The sequence below is a fragment of the Trichomycterus rosablanca genome, chromosome 10 (assembly GCF_030014385.1).
Source record: "Trichomycterus rosablanca isolate fTriRos1 chromosome 10, fTriRos1.hap1, whole genome shotgun sequence".
Taxonomy (NCBI): Eukaryota; Metazoa; Chordata; class Actinopteri; order Siluriformes; family Trichomycteridae; genus Trichomycterus; species Trichomycterus rosablanca.
In genome coordinates, this window is record NC_085997.1 from 26,404,603 (window position 1) to 26,425,253 (window position 20,651).

Sequence of the window (20,651 nt, forward strand, 5' to 3'; positions counted from 1 at the left end):
TGTTGGAACACAAAAATTGATGGTATGGTGTGGTATATGGGGTACAAAGATAGTGGGGCCATTCTTCATCAATGGAAACCTCAAGGCCACTGGATATTTGAAATTGCTACATGATGATGTGTTTCCCTCTTTATGCACTGAAGCTGGCACGTTCCTTGAGTTTTTCCAGCAAGATGGTGCACCACCACATTATGGATGTCAGGTCCGAGCATTCCTAGATGAACAGTTTCCTGGAAAGTGGATTGGTCATCGTGGGCCAGTTGAATGGCCCCCAAGGTCTCCCGATCTGACCCCCTTAGACTTTTATCTTTGGGGTCATCTGAAGGCAATTGTCTATGCTGTGAAGATACGAGATGTGCAGCACCTGAAACTACGGATACTGGAAGCCTGTGCTAGCATTTCTTCTGCGGTGTTGCTATCAGTGTGTGAAGAGTGAGAGAAGAGGGTTGCATTGACAATCCAACACAATGGGCAGCACTTTGAACACATTTTATAAGTGGTCAGAAATTTGTAAATAACTCATAAAAGAATAAAGTTACGTTAAAACCAAGCACACCATTGTTTTTCTTGTGAAATTCTCAATAAGTTTGATGTGTCACATGACCCTCTTCCCATTGAAAAAACTAAAGTTGGATCCAAAATGGCCGACTTCAAAATGGCCGCCATGGTCACCACCCATCTTGAAAAGTTTCCCCCCTCCCATATACTAATGTGCCACAAACAGGAAGTTAATATCACCAACCATTCCCATTTTATTTAGGTGTATCCATATAAATGGCCCACCCTGTACATAATACAAGACCAATAAAACTAGTATAAAACTTTTTTTTAATTCTTGCTGTTAATATCACACATGTGAAAACATGGCATTATAAAAACAATCTAACAGTTTTTTTTGTCTTACAGCACATTGATTCGGAAACTGGGAGGTTTCTTTATTCGTCGTAGGATGGATGAGACCCCAGATGGAAAGAAAGATGTCCTGTATAGAGCTTTGTTACACGGGGTAATGGAAACTAAAAATCACAGTGGAAGCAAATGTTTTAAATGCATGTACTGGAACTAATATGATAAAGGCCTTTAGTGAGTAATTGATTTGCCTAAAGTAGTCTCTGTAGAAACATTGCCGCTGTTGGTTTAGCAAAATAATAAACTGTATTTAGCGAATCCCACCACTAGGGGAAAAATGCTTGTATCTCAAATCGCTGGGACCAGACTTGTACACAAGATGCCCTACTGAACACACCAGACTATCAGTCATTTATGATACATGGCAAAGCTGCCCTATATTGTGCAGCACGCCAAACTTCGATCACAGATAATGCCAGAGTGTGTCATTTATGACCATGAGACGACAGACCTTATCAAATTAAATCACTTTTATTGTCATATCATATTAACACAAGTGTAAAGGTGAGTGAGATCTTATGTGCATAGTCCCTCACAGTAAGTAAATACACATTAAATGCAAAATTGTATACAGCAAAGAGCATAAAGATCTAATTAGCAGCACAAAAGCAAAGATATTCCGAAAAAATCCTGTCAATAACATGTTAAGAAGCTGCTTGTATAACGAACGTACATACAAACAGAATGGCTACATCCCTTTTCTCTGTTGACCCATGAAGGACGTATCACTACCTTTTCTGCTACGGACATAACCCATATGCAGACATGATGTTAAAAACTAAACACTCAATAACAAACTGTTAGTTTAGCTACATTTTCAACTTGCGAGGTGGTAAAAATAGGTGTTTTACTTATTTTATAATCCGAGGCACAACTGAGTATGATGTACTATAAATAATAAATCATATGATATGTTGTGTTAATGTAAAATGTATAATGTTATTTAATTCTTAACATTTAGTAAAAAGGAGGTGATTTCAGGTTATTAGCTTGAATTGTTCTTTCCAGTTCTTTTACTAGTATTTACCCTGTTTTTGAGTCTCTCAGGGTCCAAAGAGCACATAATACTGTCTCTAATAATATGTGAAAAGCTGTGTGTTCTTAAAAAACGTGCTATAGCACTTTTAATACATTTCAATACAGTTCAATTGTTTTATAACAGCCACAAATGTATAACAACCATAAATGTATTATGGTAATGAAGAACCAAATAAAACCACTGCTAGCTGAACTGATTAATATGAAGTGCTAACAAAGCAAGTTGCTTCTAACTACATCATATTGGCAGCTTGTCATATTTGGCTCCAATGATTTTAGAGTTTGTTTAGATTAACGTTTGAGTGCTGTCAAGGCTTTAAGGTGAAGCGGCAAAGCAACAGTTCTAACCATAGGAAAACAATGGCATAGTCAGTGTGTTTGTACAGTATGCGTGTGTGTTTAATGATTTGATCTTAATGATAAGGTTTTAATTAAGTCATTAAAAGTAACAGGTAGGAAAATTGAATGAAGCTCATGATGCTCCCCTTGAATGTCCTTTCCAGTACACAGAGGAGTTGTTGCAGCAGCAGCAGTTTTTGGAGGTTTATTTGGAGGGCACGCGTTCACGCAGCGGAAAGCCATCTCCAGCACGGGCTGGTATTCTTTCCATCGTGGTCGACACGCTGTGTGCTGGTGTCGTACCGGACGTGCTCATCGTGCCTGTCGGCATCTCCTATGATCGTATTATCGAGGGCAACTACAACAGCGAGCAGCTGGTAAGAGTAGAACTTTGAAAATCAGTTTATTAGGAGTTCTTTTGCACATTACACCTCTAATCTTTATCAACAGTCTGACATTAACACTTCAAGTCAGAAGCTTGGACTTTCCTCTTGCAATGTTTTTATGCATTTTCCCCCAGTTATTATTCCTAACTTAGGCGTATCCAGTTACCCATTTTGTATTTAGCTTCCTCTACTGCTGCAGACTTCCACTCCTGACCAAGGAGAGCGACTAACACATTTCCTCTGACATAAGTGCAATTGCCCAATGTTTCTTTTCACCTGAACGTAAAAATGTGGGTTCACATGGAGATCAGTATCGCGCGCGGAGAGTCATGCACTTATCTCCATAATCTCCAGTCTCATTGTGCAGGTGCCATCAATCAGCCAGCAGAGGTGATAATTGCAGCAGTTAAGGCGCCCAGGTGGCACAGCAGGAGATTTTGAACTCCGAAAACTCAGCGTTGCCATGGGCTGGGTGCCATTTGGCGGGCATAATTAGCAGTGCCTGAAGCAGATACTAATTGGCCACCATATCTGCTAGGGCGGGATGACTGGACTATGTGTGGGTGGGATCTTCATACGCTGTGTAAGGACCCTGATTGGCGGAAGAGACGCCTGTGCAGAGTGCAGGGGCAAGAAGAGGAGGGCTGTACACGTATCTGAAGAGGCGTGAGCAGTGACATGCTCTCCTCGGATGCAATCGGGTATCCCTCAGCAGCGGAAGACAAATTGACTGCACTAAATTGGAAGGAAAACTGGGGGAAAATGCAGAAAAGAAATCAATAAAATAAAATAATTGCAGCGGTTATGAGGACTCCACCCTGGCATTCCTATTTTCGAATGAACCAGTCATTGTAGGTTGACATAGGTGTTCGGCTTGCCAGTAGCAGAGCTGAGTTTTATATGTCAGCGTCTTTTACCACTGTGCCACCCGAGCGCCACAGACAGTGTTGACTATATTCCAGCATCTTTTAATTCATGACAGACTTTTTTGTAGGTGGTTCTTGAATTACATCAGTCCATCTAGACTAGTTTCCTCTTGGTGTAACGTGGCACTTTGGGTTTTCTTTCTAACCTTGCCAAGAGACCACTGTTGTCATGTTTCTTTAAATAGATGCATTTACCAGCTGACGTCAATTATAATCGCTTCTTTATACTACAGCAGATTAATAATTTATACTGATATATACAGTAAACTATATTCTTGGCACAACATTTTCAGAAACATCAATAATGCGCAATGATGTAGTCCAATTATTCAGTCACATATAAAACAGAGATACTGAGATACATTACATGTGTTTTCTTCTTGCCAATCTCTGCTCTGTTTCTTCCAATGAACATTAAAAAAAAAAATTTGTGTGTGTAGGGCAAGCCTAAGAAGAATGAGAGTCTGTGGGGAGTGGCTTGTGGTGTATGGAGAATGATCCGTAAGAACTATGGCTGTGTTCGTGTGGACTTTACTCAGCCATTCTCTCTTAAGGTTAGAGCGCATCACATCTTTTGACTAGCTCAGATTGGAGCGACAGCAGAGACCTCATACTAGTGCCCATACTAATAGTCTTCTCCTCTCCTCTACTACAGGAGTATCTGGACACACAGAGATGCAAGCATCTGCCCGCTCCACTTACTTTGGAGCAGATCCTCATACCCACCATCATCGCCGCACGGTAAAGGTCTTTGCTTATAAGTCCCTGAGTCAGGGAGTCTTGAGTTTTATACATGTTTACCTTGTATGTTCACTTTTGGTCAGTATCTAGTACATCCTGCATTTTGTAGCAAATGTGGAGTCAACATTACTAGCTACACTATATGGACAAAAGTATTGAGACACCCCTTCTTAAAAGAATGGAAAACCAATAAACTCTGATATCTTGTGTAAATTACTTGTTCCCATCGTTTTTTGGTTTATAGTAGTGTGGATAAGGTAAGTAGGACCCTACTAAATTAACTGGAAAATGTGCTTAATTTCATGGACCTTGTTCTTCAAAAATCACATTTCACGGATTTTTTATGAAAATGATAAAATGAATGGAAGCTACAATACAAAGCACAGCCTACCTTAATGGTTGAATGTAAACCTAAGATATTCAGTGACTGTGTGAGGCTTCATGTTCGGAAATCCCAGTCTCAGGACAGAAATTATACCTAGCAAACCCTTGAAGGTGTTACTGTGGCTTAGTCATAGTTTACAGAAACAAAATTTCTTAGAAATGCAGGCAGTGTGTATTATTTCCTACAACCCACAACCTACAACCTACACGAAACCCAAACTCTCAAAATTTCTTTCTGTACGGAACCCTTTAAGCCCATGGCTTCTTTGAACCTGCCATTTGTGTCCCACTGCTATACATTTCAGACTAAAGAAAAAAAATTGTGTGGTCAGATGTTTCCAAGAACTGAAAAAAGGTCTGCCAGTAATAGGTAATGGTTTAGTTCACTGTTCCATGTACAGTGGATTCTGTACATATTTGGACTTCTTGACTTTTTTTTTTTTGTGGGTTTAATTTTGAATGTGTGATTGTCATTTTAACCCATCAATCTACACCCATAATAATGTGAAACCATGTTTTAAAAACAAATTAAGTAAGAAACAAAAAGTTAAACCAGACCATAGTTATGTTCACAGATATGACACCAGCTATGAACAGACATAATCCTATATGAGGCATTTGAAATGATAGAACTTTCTAGACACCTAATTAATAATTTAAAACTTGCTGTATGTACATTTTTGACCTTGCAGTTTTTGACATTGTTGAAGTGGATGAATGTGTTGACCTTTGTGGACAAAGAAGTGTGTTGCAGTCATTAAGCTACAAAAAAAAAAACAGCTGCAGAAGTTCCTGCAGTCTCATATTGCATGTCTTTTAGTGCATGACCCTTTGAAGTGTGCGTTAACCCTTGTGCCATTGTTAATGTTACCTCAGAGTATAGCTCAACATACATAATCGGTGTTAATAATGCGCTAGTGCCTTTTCAGTCTGGTTTAATATCTTGGATGGTGGACTGTCCTCACATCTAGCCTCTTGGGTGGTGGTTCTAGGTTAAGTAGCTCAATACTAATGAACAAAGTAGATGGTACTGATATGCGCAGTAAAATATGCACAGTCAGTTAATACACCAATAAATGCATTTGCTGTACACTGAGGGCTGTTTTGTCTGTACAGGCCAGACGAGGCTTTGTTTAATGGGGAAGAAGAGGAGCACCCGGACTCCAGAGAGATGTCAGACGAGCCCTGGAGGAGACAGGTCATCTCTAACCTGGCCAAGCACATTCTCTTCAGTAAGAGAGCTCGAACACGCCGTAGTGTGCCAGCTGCCTCTAAAGCTTTTCTCTGAAGTGCAGATGGCTGACAGCCTATAAAGGTTATTAGCGGACAGAGTCCTCCCTCTGGTGGTGTGTTGTTCTCAGCCAATCACAATGCGCTGTGTTTAAAGGCACTTGGCGAGTGTTGCTTTTTTAAGGACAGGGGATCAAGGGAATTGGTGAAGGGATAGAATTACACCTACACAAACATGGTTCATTTAAATCTCACATGAACATAGTTTTGTGGCATTTGTTTTTAATTGACCCTTTTTCATAGTGCTGACTCCTTTACTTTCAGTTAAAAAAAAATCTACATCATGAGATTGGTTTCTTTTTTTTGGCTATTTTATTTCTGCGTTTTCTCCCAATTTTTGCATAGCCAATTATTCTGCCGCTGCAGACCCTGATCCATCCGAGGAGGGTATTTTTTTTTTTTCTGACGCACGCTCCCTCTGATGCGTGCGCAATCCACCGACCCTTTCTTATTCGCTCACCTAACTTTCGGAGGATTCATGCACTGATCTCCACATTCCTCCACTTCTGTACAAGCGCCTCGGGCCACTTACCAGTGTCCTTACACAACACTGATGACCCAACCCCCTTTTTTAGTCTGGTCTTTTACCACCTAGCAGACTAGTGGCCAATTTTGTCTGCTGCAGGCACTGCCGAATGTGCCTGCTAAGTGGCACCCAGTCGACCGGTAGCAGAGCTAACCAAACTCAGAAAATTCTGAATCCCAATGCTGGTATACTAGCAGAATATCCTGCTGTGTCAAGTGGGCACCAGGGCTTGGTTTCATGTGCTGTATACAAATCTGTACCAGTAATTTTATAGTTGCTTAGGATATTCTTATTTTAAAATTGTTATTTCTTTAATAGATGTCAAAGGACTGACCGTTCTATTTTGTTTTTGGTACAGCCGCCAACAAGTCATCAGCAATCATGTCTTCTCACATTGTAGCCTGTCTTCTGTTGTACCGACACAGACAGGTAAGAATAATGTTTATTTCTAGCATATTTATTCAGTATTTACTAGGGATGTCCCGATCCGATCTCAAAGATCGGAATCGGGGCCGATCAAGGCATTTTTAACTGATCGAAAATCGGCTTTACTAATGCCGATCATAACCCGATCTTTTGTTTTACGTCAGCATGTCCGCTGTGTACGACATCTCAGTATCAAGCACTCTGATTGGCTTAGTTATGTAACCGAGCGTCGTAGTGATGCACTCGCTTAATAAAGAAATAAATACATGGTATATTCACAAATTGTCGGGAGAAAAATACTTTATTAACTTCTTCTGTTACTGTACTGAATCGCGGACAGCTAGAGCCGAGCACGCTATTCCATGCACTATGGAAGCCCCAAAGGGTCAAAACACACTCACTTTGCGTAGACCCGTCCATCAAACCATTGTCACAATACAAGCACTTTAAGAACTGGCTTTCCTTCATAACAAAAGAGTGACTTTCCATTTTATTTTGGTATTCAGGTTTTACTGTAATGCTGTTAAGTAACTTATTTGTTTTTTTATATTCAAGTTAAGCTGCTACACCACTTGTGAGTGGAGATTTTTGTTCATTTTTAGTGTATCACTGCATTAAACAGAATTATGTTCTTTGAATATAAAGTTTAAAGTGAAACTGTAATTATCTCACTTCATTTTTACTACAATGCTGCACTAGGTTTGTTTACTTTTATTTTGTAAAAGAACATTAAGCAATAGCTTAGATGCAGGCAATTTTTTTCCTACAGCACTGCAGAGCTATTCAGTTCTTAAACATGTACATTGGATTAATTTGAATAACTGTAATGTACTTGAAGTGTGCACTGTGTAAACAGTGTTATCTACTTCTTATCTAGACAATATCTAGAAAATACAAGTATCGGTTTGAGAATCGGTATCGGATCGGGATCAAAATTAAAGATCGGGATCGGGAACAAAAAAACTTGATCGGGACATCCCTAGTATTTACCTTAATCTACAAAAAGGGGTGTCGAGAATGGTCATACAAAAGTAAATAGTGTGGTTATTCGCACAGTTTGTAATTGAAAGTGTTTCTGCTTCATTTTTCATAACCATGCTAACGTAAGGTCATTGTATTAATATTGTTTCTATATGAATCTTTTATTTCCCCCCTTTTATTTTATTTTTTTGTCTGCTACACCTAAAATAAAATGCTATCTGATAAAGAATTAAATTACTTCATTGTATATGATTAATGGTAAAGCTGGTGTCTATGTTCAAAGTCATTTGTGAGGGCAAACTGATCAGCTCTGGTCATCAACAAAAATGGTAATCTGTCATTGTAGAGCCATTGAGACCTGAATTATGAAGAATTATGAATTATGAAGCAAGAACTTTTATATTAATGTAAATTTTAAAATCAATTTTTTAAATTGGCAGAAAAGTAAATGTAAAAAACTAAATGGGTTTTTTGTCATGTCCCGTAGTGTACATTTACATTTTAAGCATTTATTAGATGCTTTTATCCAAAGCGACTTACAGTACTGTGACAATATACTGTCTAAGCAATTGAGGGTTAAAGGCCTTGCTCAAGACCCTAACAGTGACAACCTGGCAGAGGTGGGGCTTAAACCAGCAACCTTTTAATTACTAGTACAGCACCTTAACCACTAGGCTAAACTGCCCTAATGTAGTTGTTACTTAAGTGCACATCTTGCCATCCTGTGTCTTTGTTAGAACAGTACATGAAAGTACTGTTAATCAGAGAGAGCTTCTTTTTCTGTGCAGGGTGTTTTGCTGTCCAAGCTGGTGGAGGACTTTTTCAACATGAAGGAGGAGATCCTCTCGCGGGACTTCGACCTGGGCTTCTCAGGGAACTCTGAGGATGTGGTGATGCATGCACTGAACCTGCTGGGAAACTGCGTCAACGTGACCAGCACTAACAGAAACACTGAGTTCATCATCGCTCCCAATAACACGGTGCCATCGCTGTTCGAGCTCAACTTCTACAGCAACGGCCTCTTCCACGTCTTTATCGCTGATGCTATTATAGGTACTGTCACACTTCCTTACGATCAAGCTTAGTTCACATCACATACTGTAAATACTGTGAATTGAATAATAAAATTAATTAATTATTAGTGACAATTACATCAGTAGAGCACAACAGTATGTCTTAATTTACTGATGCAAAATTGAACTCACTTTTTTGATGAATATAGAAACAAAAAGGCAGTTGTAGCCTAGTGGTTAAGGTATCAGACTAATAATCAAAAGGTTGCTGGTTCAAGCCCCACAACTGCCAGTTTGAGCAAGGCCTTTAACCTTCAATTGCTCCGACTGTATACTGTCACAGTACTGTCAGTCGCTTTGGATAAAAGCGAACTGATGAAGCTTGTAATGAGTAACTACCGTTCCTGTCATGAATGTAACCAGAGTGTAAAACACAGAATAAACAGTACAACAGCGACATAAACAGTACAGCATCAGAGAAGTGTGCAGTGAAGATGTACAGTACAGTTCACTGACAAACTTCAAGTAAAAAATTGTGCGATAAAGAGTATGTTTTAGTTGGAAAGAAATTGACAATCTTAATCGTTGGAATATAGTTTGTCAAATTACAAGTGTCTTTTTTGCAACAGTGGGCATCTACTGGTCATTTTACAGCTCTGAGTTCACATTTTTAAGCATTATGTGGTATTTTGTCCCCACAAAATCTCACAATATATGATGGAATCAGTACGTGTGAAACAGGTGCAATGAATACAGTTTTTATTGTTTATTTAATATTCAAGTAATGTACAATGTACAGACTCGTCCATCGGATTGCCAGACAGAGAAGCGTGATTTGTCACTCCAGAGAACACGTCTCCCCTGCTCTATAGCCCAGTGGCGGCGTGGTTTACACCACTGCATCCGACGCTTTGCATTGCGCTTGGTGATGTAAGGCTTGGATGCAGCTGCTTGCCCATGGAAACCCATTCCATGAAGCTCTCTACTCACTGTTCTTGAGCTAATCTGAAGGCCACATGAATTTTGGAGGTCTGTAGCGATTGACTCTGCAGAAAATTGGCGACCTCTGCCCACTATGCGCCTCAGCATCCGCTGACCCCGCTCTGTCATTTTACGTGGCCTACCACTTCTTGGCCGAGTTGCTGTCGTTCCCAATCGCTTCCACTTTGTTATAATAGCACTGACAGTTGACTGAGGAATATTTAGTAGCGAGGAAATTTCACGACTGGACTTGTTGCACAGGTGGCATCCTATCATGGTACCACGCTGGAATTCACTGAGCTCCTGAGAGCGACCCATTCTTTCACTAATGTTTGTAGAAGCAGTCTGTGTGCCTAGGTGCTTGGTTTTTACACCTGTTGCCATGGAAGTGATTAGAACACCTGAATTCAATGATTTGGATGTGTGAGTCCACTGTTTTACTTATTGCTCTGAAAGCTTTTTTCTTGACTGTCTAGAAGAATCGTGTCCTTGCATATGTGGATTGTTACTGCATTCATAATGTCATTGTTTGCAACAGCCATGGCTTAACAAAGCGTTCAGTATATAGTGTCTTAGTCTGTTCTAAACTGCTGACACACCTGATTTCTTTGGCAGGTTCTTCCGGTGCATATTTGGTCTTCCTCTCTTCATCCTCCATCTGTTTTTGGTTATTTTTTTCTGCACAACGCTCCATAGCGCTTTTATCGAACAGTATTATATGATTTGCTGTTATATTATATGATTTGGTATGGCAGTATATAAAAAATCCATACGGTATGAGGAATCAAAGACGGTATTCAGAATGTACCATCAAACCACCCAGCACTCGTTGCTTATAATTTGTGCTATTTCTGAACAGCTTTGAGTTCTTATGAATTTAGTAACTGTAATGTATGTGGTTTTTGAGTAAGAGGAGTGATTGTGAAACCACATGCACGTTTTTCTCGTCAACTTTCTAGTTGCTGAAACTGTGATGGAAAGTGGCTCAGATCTGATTTATTTTCTTATTTAAAAGCTGTAAATTCTATAGAATTTTGTGCATTCATAATAATAATCCAAAGTTGATTCCCCCATTTAGGGATGATTGACAGTGGATCTATTTTTTTGTCACAATATTAAGATACATTTTTTTAAAACCACTGCAATTTGATATTAAACACAAAACTGAAAGGTCATGCTGACTCATTTCTGTTTTAGCATGCAGCACTCTGGCAATGCTGAGGGAGCAGGCTGCAGAGGTGGCTGAGGGTAAGTTCACTTCCTCGTCCACTTTGCTCAGTCAGGAAAGACTCATCTGCAAAGCTGCTGGTCTCTCGCACTTGCTGTCCAATGAGGTGCTTGTAACCATGGTGAGTTCAGCATCGCTTCTTCCTTTACTTTGACCTACTTTACAAAACAAGATATTCAGAGCTTGGCTTTAATGTGTCTATAATAAGTGGCAAGAAATAAATGCCAGCAGCAACAACCTTCCAGCTATACCATAGCAACCACCTTAGAATACCTTAGCATCCAATGTGTACACCTTGGCAACCACTTAACAACATGCTTGTGAGTCTGCACACACAATCACCTGTCTGACCAAAAGTATTCACACCCACCAAATGACATGCTTGTACACACACAATCATCTATCTAAGGAAAAGTATTCACATGCCCACCAGATACATGATTACACACACAATCACCTGTCTGACCAAAAGTATTCACACCCAACAAATACATGCTTGTACACACAATCACCTGTCTGACCAAAAGTATTCACATGCCCACCAAATACATGATTGCACACACACAACAGGGCTCTAGACTAACTTTTTGCACTGGTTGCACTGGTGCGCCTAACTTTTTTTCTTAGGTGCACCAGCACAAAAGTTAGATGCACCCAAATTTTCGACGGCATCGCATTCAACACAGGTTCACTTTTTTTTTTTTTTTTTTTTTTTATCGCTGTCCATATAGGCAGTATTAACTTGTAAATGATTAACTAACAATCTGGTCAACATGGCCTCGTCTGATGATCTGTTTGCTGCTGCCTGCCGCTGAAAGGCAGTGGGGAGAGGGGACACTCGGGCAGTGCATTTATCGTGGCATGTAATGTGTTTTATAGATGCATTGTGCTTTTTCAGCCTTTCAATTCAAAATGTATTAGAACCAGTCACAAATACACTATTGCAGGCCATGGTCTTCCCATGCTCTTTACAGTTAATTATAGACTTATAGTGTAATTATAGTACACTATTATAAAAATTATAAAAATAATAATAGAGTAAATGTGTATGTATGTGTGTATATTTAAAATTATATGTATATATATATTTGTGTGGGTTTGTGTGTGTATGGGGCTCTAGAGTGTTAAGAGTGTAATCTTAAATGCAGTGCATTATATTATCGGCTTTACTGTATCTTTTACACAGAATCGCTTGCTGTGCACTCACTGTGTATTTTGATTACATGTATTCTAATATTTCATGGTCTTTTAGTTATTTTTATATTTTACTTAACGAAAATATAGTCGTGTTTTTACTTTCGCTATCGCGGCACTTTACCGTTAGCATTAGCCACTTGCTACTAGAGGGTCGGCTCACCTAGTCACTGTCCGGGATGTTACGGGTCTTTTGCTGCGTGTGGTGGTGGAGGTGTTGGAATAAAAGCACACGACAAGAAAGAGTCACTTTAATTGTTTAGTCAGGACTTCAGTGAGCGTTACAACACTTTAGACTGCCTAGTTCCAGCACCCGAACTTCAGTTCTGGGGCCATCCGACGAGTCTCATATACAAAACTAACTGCAGAACGTCCGAACGCACATGTATAAACCTGGTGCTGCATTCTGATTGGCTGAGCTGAATGTCGCTCACATATCGCCGCTACAATATTGTCCCGAAAAATTAGGTCAAATTGGACCAAATTGGTCGCATTCTAGAGCCCTGCACAATCATCTATCTAAGCAAAAGTATTCACATGCCCACCAAATACATGATTGCACACACACACAATCACCTGTCTGACCAAAAGTATCCACACACCCACCTAATACATACTTGCACATACACAATCATCTATCTAAGCAAAAATATTCACACACCTACCAAATACATGCTTGTACACACACAATCACATGTCTGAGCAAAAGTATTCACACACTCTCCTAATACATACTTGTACACACACAATCACCTGTCTGACCAAAAGTATTCTCACACCCTCCAAATACATGATTGCGCACACACAATTACCTGGCTGACAAAGTATTCTCACACGCACCTAATACATACTTGCACATACACAATCACCTGTCTGACCAAAAGTATTCATATGCTCACCAAATACATGCTTGCTCACACACAATTACCTGTCAGATCAAAAGTATTCTCACACCTACCAAATACATGATTGCACACACACACACAATTACCTGTCTGACCAAAAGTATTCATATGCTCACCAAATACATACTTGCACACACAATATAACATAGTATTCAACCCCCTCCACATACTCTACTATCGCTGAACTCTACGTTTACATTTTTTTTTTTTTTTTCAGGAAATGCACCTCTCTAGTTTTAATTACACTCTTACATGTAGCTACCTATCTACTTGTAGCTGCATATCTGTTTTGATTATCCAACTTTTTGTGTTGCACTCTGATCTAAGTTCTTTATTTGTTAATAGCCTTGTCAGACAGTCTACCAGGTCTTTCATGATGCCGTGACCAGACTTATACAGTACGGCGTGCTAATTGTTGCTGAGGTAGGCTCTTTTCATCATGTGTCATAATAACTCATTTGAGTCATTGTGGTTACTTTGCATGGTATTTAACTCAGATTCTCTCAGATTTAGTCAGTTTCACTTCTGCATGGAGTGGGGGCAGAACAACCTTTGCACAGGTGGTAATTAAAGGAGGGGTACTATCCCAGGTCCCCATGACTCACATGATTCTTGATCCCTTGTCCACACTAGCTGTGAAGCCATTGTGCAGTTAATAGCTCAGGCAGAACCACTTTATACAGTTTCTGTGTGAGACTGGTGATGAAGCATGTTATGTAGAAGAGCATGATTTTGTACACCTTCCAATCCATAGCGCTGGCTTTTGTGAGCAGAAAAATGCCTGATCAATCAATTTATCCTTAGGACCTGCTGGTCTTCAGGACCTTTATACCAATCAAACCATAAGTCCTATCATTGATGGAATACTAGTTTGCTGTTGAGTGCCTTAATTATGCCATTACTTGAACATCAGCTGTTTGGTGGTGATTTCAGGAGGAGCAAGAGGAGTTGAGCCCTTCAGAGGAGCCTTGGCCTAAAAAGTTCCCCGAGCCTTTGTCCTGGAGGAGTGATGAGGAGGATGAGGACAGTGACTTTGGAGAGGAACAGAGGGATCGCTACCTTAAGGTAGTGCAGATATACACTATATGGCTAAAAGTATTGTGATTATCATAAACATTATCATCTTAATTCTGGAGTTCAGGTGTTTCTGCCACACCATCACTAACAGACAGTATTAATGCCCATAGTTTACACAAAGTCATCCCTAACCTGTCATCTCCAAACACAGTCATCCCTAACCTGTCATTTCCAAATGCAAAGTCATCTCTAAACCTTATCTCTAAACCCAAAGTCATTTCCAAACCCAAACATAAAGTTTAGAGATGGGGCTATATATAACAGGTTCCCCGACCCCATGTTGCTGTGCGACTATGACTCTACCAGCTGTGCCAGTGTTACAACCATATTAAGAGTGTATGATATTCTAACAATAATGTGTTTGGTCATCTAGGTGAGCCTATCCTCAGAGCACCAGGAGTTCTTCACTTTTCTGCAGCGAGTCCTCAGCCCAGTGCTGGAGGCCTACAGCGGGGCGGCTATCTTCATACACAGCCTCCTCACACCCATGTCTGAACGGGAATACACACAAAGGCTCTTCAAATATCTGCTCACACGCACAGAGAAAGGAGTGGCAGCTTACGGTCAGTGTCCACCAGCCTGCACACACACCCACTGAGTCTGCCAACCAAAATTAAAATGACCCAGAGTAAACAAAATCATAGCACCCATTAGTGTCACACAAGAGCACTAATATATATATATATATATATATATATATATATATATATATATATATATATATATATATATATATATAAAAATGTAAAAAAATATATGAGACCAAGATAAATCATTTCAGAACTTTTTCCACCTTTAATGTGACCTATAACCTTTACATCTCAACTGAAAAACAAACTGAAATCTTTAGGGGGAAGAAGTAAAAAATAAAAAAATAAAATAATGTGGTTGCATAAGTGTGCACACCCTCTTATAACTGGGGGTGTGGCTGTGTTCAGAATGAACCAATCACATTCAAACTCATGTTAAATAGGAATCAGTAGACACCTGCCATCATTTAAAGTGCCTCTGATTAACCCCAAATAAGTTCAGTTGTTCTAGTAGGCTTTTCCTGACATTTTCTTAGTCGCGTCTTACAGCAAAAGCCATGGTCCGCAGAGAGCTCCCAAAGCATCAGAGGGATCTCATTGTCAAAAGGCATCAGTCTGGAGAAGGGTACAAAAGAATTTCCAAGGCATTAGATATACCATGGAACACAGTGAAGACAGTCATCATCAAGTGGAGAAAATATAGGACAACGGTGACAACAGGACGTCCCTCCAAAATTGATGAAAAGACAAGAAGAAAACTGGTCAGGGAGGCTACCAAGAGGCCTACAGCAACATTAAAGGAGTTGCAGGAATTTCTGGCACGTACTGGCTGTGTACTACATGTGACAACAATATCCCGTATTCTTCATATGTCTGGGCTATGCGGTAGGGTGGCAAGATGGAAGCCTCTTCTTACGAAGAAAAACATCCAAGCCCGGCTAAATTTTGCAAAAACGCATTTGGACTCTCCTAAATGCATGTGGGAAAATGTGTTATGGTCTGATGAAACCAAGTTTGAACTTTTTGGCCATAATTCTAAAAGGTATGTTTGGCGCAAAAACAACACTGCACATCACCAAAAGAACACCATACCAACAGTGAAGCATGGTGGTGGCAGCGTCATGCTGTGGGGCTGTGGGGCTGTTTTTCTTCAGCTAGTACTGGGGCCTTAGTCAAGGTGGAGGGAATTATGAACAGTTCCAAATACCAGTCGATGTTGGCACAAAACCTTCAGGTTTCTGTTAGAAAGCTGAAGATGAAGAGGAACTTCATCTTTCAGCACGACAATGACCCAAAGCATACATCCAAAACAACCAAAGAATGGCTTCACCAGAAGAAGATTAAAGTTTTGGAATGGCCCAGCCAGAGCCCATCTCTGAATCAGATTGAAAATCTGTGGGGTGATCTGAAGAGGCCTGTACACAGGAGATGCCCCCGCAATCTGACAGATTTGGAGCATTTTTGCAAAGAAGAGTGGGCAAATATATAAGTCGAGATGTGCCATGCTGATAGGCTCCTACCCAAAAAGACTGAGTGCTGTAATAACATCAAAAGGTGCTTCAACAAAGTATTAGTTTAAGGGTGTGCACACTTATGCAACCACATTATTTTATTTTTTTATTTTTTACTTCTTCACCCTAAAGACTTCAGTTTGTTTTTCAATTGAGATGTTATAGGTCACATTAAATGTGTTAAAGTTCTGAAATGATTCATCTTGGTCTCATTTTTTTTACATCACTAAACCTGGCATTTTAACAGGGGTGTGTAAACTTTTTATATCCACTGTGTATATACAGTATATACAGTATATACAGTATATACAGGGGTTGGACAAAATAACTGAAACACCTGTCATTTTAGTGTGGTAGGTTTCATGGCTAAATTGGACCAGTCTGGTGGCCAATCTTCATTAATTGCACATTGCACCAGTAAGAGCAGAGTGTGAAGGTTCAATTAGCAGGGTAAGAGCACAGTTTTGCTCAAAATATTGCAATGCATACAACATTATGGGTGACATACCAGAGTTCAAAAGAGGACAAATTGTTGGTGCACGTCTTGCTTGCGCATCTGTGACCAAGACAGCAAGTCTTTGTGATGTATCAAGAGCCACGGTATCCAGGGTAATGTCAGCATACCACCAAGAAGGACAAACCACATCCAACAGGATTAACTGTGGACGCAAGAGGAAGCTGTCTGAAAGGGATGTTCGGGTGCTAACCCGGATTGTATCCAAAAAACATAAAACCACGGCTGCCCAAATCATGGCAGAATTAAATGTGCACCTCAACTCTCCTGTTTCCACCAGAACTGTCCGTCGGGAGCTCCACAGGGTCGATATACACGGCCGGGCTGCTATAGCCAAACCTTTGGTCACTCGTGCCAATGCCAAACGTCGGTTTCAATGGTGCAAGGAGCGCAAATCTTGGGCTGTGGACAATGTGAAACATGTATTGTTCTCTGATGAGTCCACCTTTACTGTTTTCCCCACATCCGGGAGAGTTACGGTGCGGAGAAGCCCCAAAGAAGCGTACCACCCAGACTGTTGCATGCCCAGAGTGAAGCATGGGGGTGGATCAGTGATGGTTTGGGCTGCCATATCATGGCATTCCCTTGGCCCAATACTTGTGCTAGATGGGCGCGTCACTGCCAAGGACTACCGAACCATTCTGGAGGACTATGTGCATCCAATGGCAGTGCCGTGTATCAGGATGACAATGCACCAATACACACAGCAAGACTGGTGAAAGATTGGTTTGATGAACATGAAAGTGAAGTTGAACATCTCCCATGGCCTGCACAGTCACCAGATCTAAATATTATTGAGCCACTTTGGGGTGTTTTGGAGAAGCGAGTCAGGAAACGTTTTCCTCCACCAGCATCACGTAGTGACCTGGCCACTATCCTGCAAGAAGAATGTCTTAAAATCCCTCTGACCACTGTGCAGGACTTGTATATGTCATGTCCAAGACGAATTGACGCTGTATTGGCCACAAAAGGAGGCCCTACACCATACTAATAAATTATTGTGGTCTAAAACCAGGTGTTTCAGTTATTTTGTCCAACCCCTGTATGTCTGTGTATATGTATATATTTTATTTATTCATTTGTTTTTACTGACTACAAACAGGGTTCTTTTTCTTGTGGCAAGTTCTTTTAGGTTAACTTTTTAGGAACCATTGATGGACATTGTTTATTAGATAGTGCACTGTAATCTTTTTTATTGGACAAATTGCTATGTTGGTAAATCTATATGGCTGTTTTGTATTTATCTTTAATTTAGGAGAGAGTGCAACCCACTACCTGGTGAAGAATACAGTGAAAACATTTAAAGAGCTGGCGGTAAGAGAACCCTTTTTTCTTTCCAAAAATCTATACATTTACATGTTCGCATTAGTCCTGTGTTAGTATCTACGCTTACATTTGGCATTTATTAATAGCCATCGCTAAGCTTCTGGTACAATGCTGAATTGAACCTTTGGCCACCCTATTTGGGAGAAATTTTAGAATGTATTAACATGTATTTGTTTCTGGGATATAAGTGTTTGCATATTCTTAATAGACTGGATAGTAGGACTTGTCAAGTCAAAACATCTTAATGTCTTAATGCTTAGCTTGAATTTATACACCTGTAAGCAATATACACCTGTGTCAGGAACCAAACATAAAACCGGCTTTAAAATGTACAAATCAACTCAAATTCTTAATAAAAAAAAATAGCACAGTTAGTAATAGGGATGCCAATTTTGCCTTTTTTTTTAATCCGTTTTTTTCACACCCTAGCAGGCTTGGACGCCAATTTGTCTGCCGCAGGCATTAGCCAATTATGCCTGCTAGAGGGCACCCAGCCAACCGGTAGCAGAGCTGAATCTCAGCGCTGGTGTGCTAACGACTTATCGTGTTGCGCCACCTGGCTACTGGTTAATTTGCACTATAAGGCAGTCCTAGTAATCATACAGCAATTCAGTTAGTAATCGCTTAGTCAAGATGGCCAAGTGAAAATCAGCTTAAAACGCGACTCAGGTAACTGGTAAGTTTGTAAAACTTGCAACTAATTCTGTGGACGCAGAGGTGGGTGTGTCAAAGCACAGACAAGAATTTTCCCATTAAGATTAAAAAAATTGTGAAAGTGCCAGCAATGGAACATAAGTATAGCATAAACACTGTGGGGGAAAAAACAGTTCAGTGATCAGAATCTAGGTTTTAAACAGGCAGTAGCAAACAGTGCGTTACAAGCTCTATCTAAACATGCTAATCATAATGAATGAAGATGCAGTCAGTATTTTGAAGCTCTTCCATTAATGTTGTTATGTTTATAGGATGATAACCAGATCTTTGCCTTTATATTAAAATATGATGAGATTAGCATGCAGTCAGAAACCATACAGGCATTAAACAGCTGCCAATTGTTGCCAAAAGTTTAATTTTCAATCGTTCAGTGATTTAAATAGTATGAGTGCAGGTTTTTTTTAGCGATTGTCAGATCAGCGTTCTGAGCTCTAGTGTGTGTGTGTGTGTGTGTGTGTGTGTGTGTGTGTGTGTGTGTGTGTGTGTGTGTGTGTGTGTGTGTGTGTGTGTGTGTGTGTGTGTGTGTGTGTAGCGAGAGATCTGTATCTTTGCTCAAATCAATTCAAATCAAGCATCAGCTGTTGGAATTGAACTTGACCTTTTTAACTAATAGCATTAATAGAACAATGAATTATTTGTTGATTATCAGTTATTGAACACTGAAACATGGTGATAACAGCATTATGCTGTGGTGGTGGGGGGTTGGTGGGAAGGGAAGGCTCTGGTTAGAATGATATAGGCAAAACCAATTCCTGTGCTCGTATGCGGCACGGCAGTTTACCTTTCACCAGCCAAAGCATTAATGGAGAGGCTTTAAAGCAAGTCTTTGAGTGTCTCAGCCAAAGCACAGACTTAAACTCCATTGAACATCTGTATCTGTAATAAATAAATAAATACACTCTATAATAATGATAATTATCTGGGGCAGATGAGATGCCTTTATGCTTTTTTCTCATATCCTAGCTTGTTAAGAAGCTGGCATTAGAGAGCAGGGTTAGCCATTGTACAGCACAACTGGAGCAGAAAGTATTGAGGGCCTTGCTCAGGGGCCCAACTGAGCAAGGCCGAGCTGGTATTAAAATCCGTAATTGTCTGTTTGGCCCAAAAGCTCTACCCATAAGGCTACATGTTTTCACTTCATCATTATGGGTGATTAAGTGTAGATTGATGGGTAAAACAGGCAGTTATACTAAAAATATATATATATATATTTTTTTTATATATTAATATTCTTTTATATTATTTATTTTATAAAATAAATTATTCATATTATAAAACTTGGCCTCACATTACTTCATAGGTGCCATTAAAACAGTATTATTACTTTTATTGTGATACATTTTGTCATGTTTGGCTGCTGTTTCATAAATCTTGTTGCCATATATTTTTTTTATATAATTTTAACCATTTATTCCAGAAAGAAATCTATTTAATATAAGAAATTGTGCCCAGGTGGCGCAGGGGGATATTCCGCTAGCACATCAGTGCCGAGATTCTGAACTCCTCTGTTCGAAACTCTGCGTTGCCACCGGTCGGCTTGGTGCCATCTAGCAGGCGTAATTGGCAGTGCCTGCAGCAGACATGATTCTGCTAAGGTGGGATGACCGGACTGTGTGGGTGGGGTCTTCAAACGTTGTGTAAGGACCCTGATTCGCAGATAGAGAGAGGCACCTGTGCAGAATGCATAGGTGAAAATGGGTTCCGCTAAGGGC

The 20,651-nt window shown here is 40.0% G+C and overlaps 1 protein-coding gene across 3 annotated transcripts in view; it reads left to right on the top strand.

Moving 5' to 3' along the window:
- The window catches only part of gpam (glycerol-3-phosphate acyltransferase, mitochondrial), a 50,541-nt gene that overhangs the window by 24,825 nt on the left and 5,065 nt on the right, over window positions 1-20,651 (top strand). For all 3 annotated transcript variants that reach the window (XR_010013841.1, XM_063003036.1, XM_063003037.1), the window contains 12 exons: window positions 907-1,006; window positions 2,451-2,663; window positions 4,039-4,152; window positions 4,254-4,339; window positions 5,840-5,955; window positions 6,898-6,968; window positions 8,735-8,999; window positions 11,138-11,289; window positions 13,613-13,690; window positions 14,201-14,332; window positions 14,718-14,907; window positions 18,155-18,213. Coding sequence is in view for 2 of the 3 variants with exons in the window: in XM_063003036.1 (XP_062859106.1) it covers window positions 907-1,006; window positions 2,451-2,663; window positions 4,039-4,152; window positions 4,254-4,339; window positions 5,840-5,955; window positions 6,898-6,968; window positions 8,735-8,999; window positions 11,138-11,289; window positions 13,613-13,690; window positions 14,201-14,332; window positions 14,718-14,907; window positions 18,155-18,213 (1,576 nt within the window). In the remaining variant the exon portion in view is untranslated. The remainder of the gene's footprint in view (window positions 1-906; window positions 1,007-2,450; window positions 2,664-4,038; window positions 4,153-4,253; window positions 4,340-5,839; window positions 5,956-6,897; window positions 6,969-8,734; window positions 9,000-11,137; window positions 11,290-13,612; window positions 13,691-14,200; window positions 14,333-14,717; window positions 14,908-18,154; window positions 18,214-20,651) is intronic.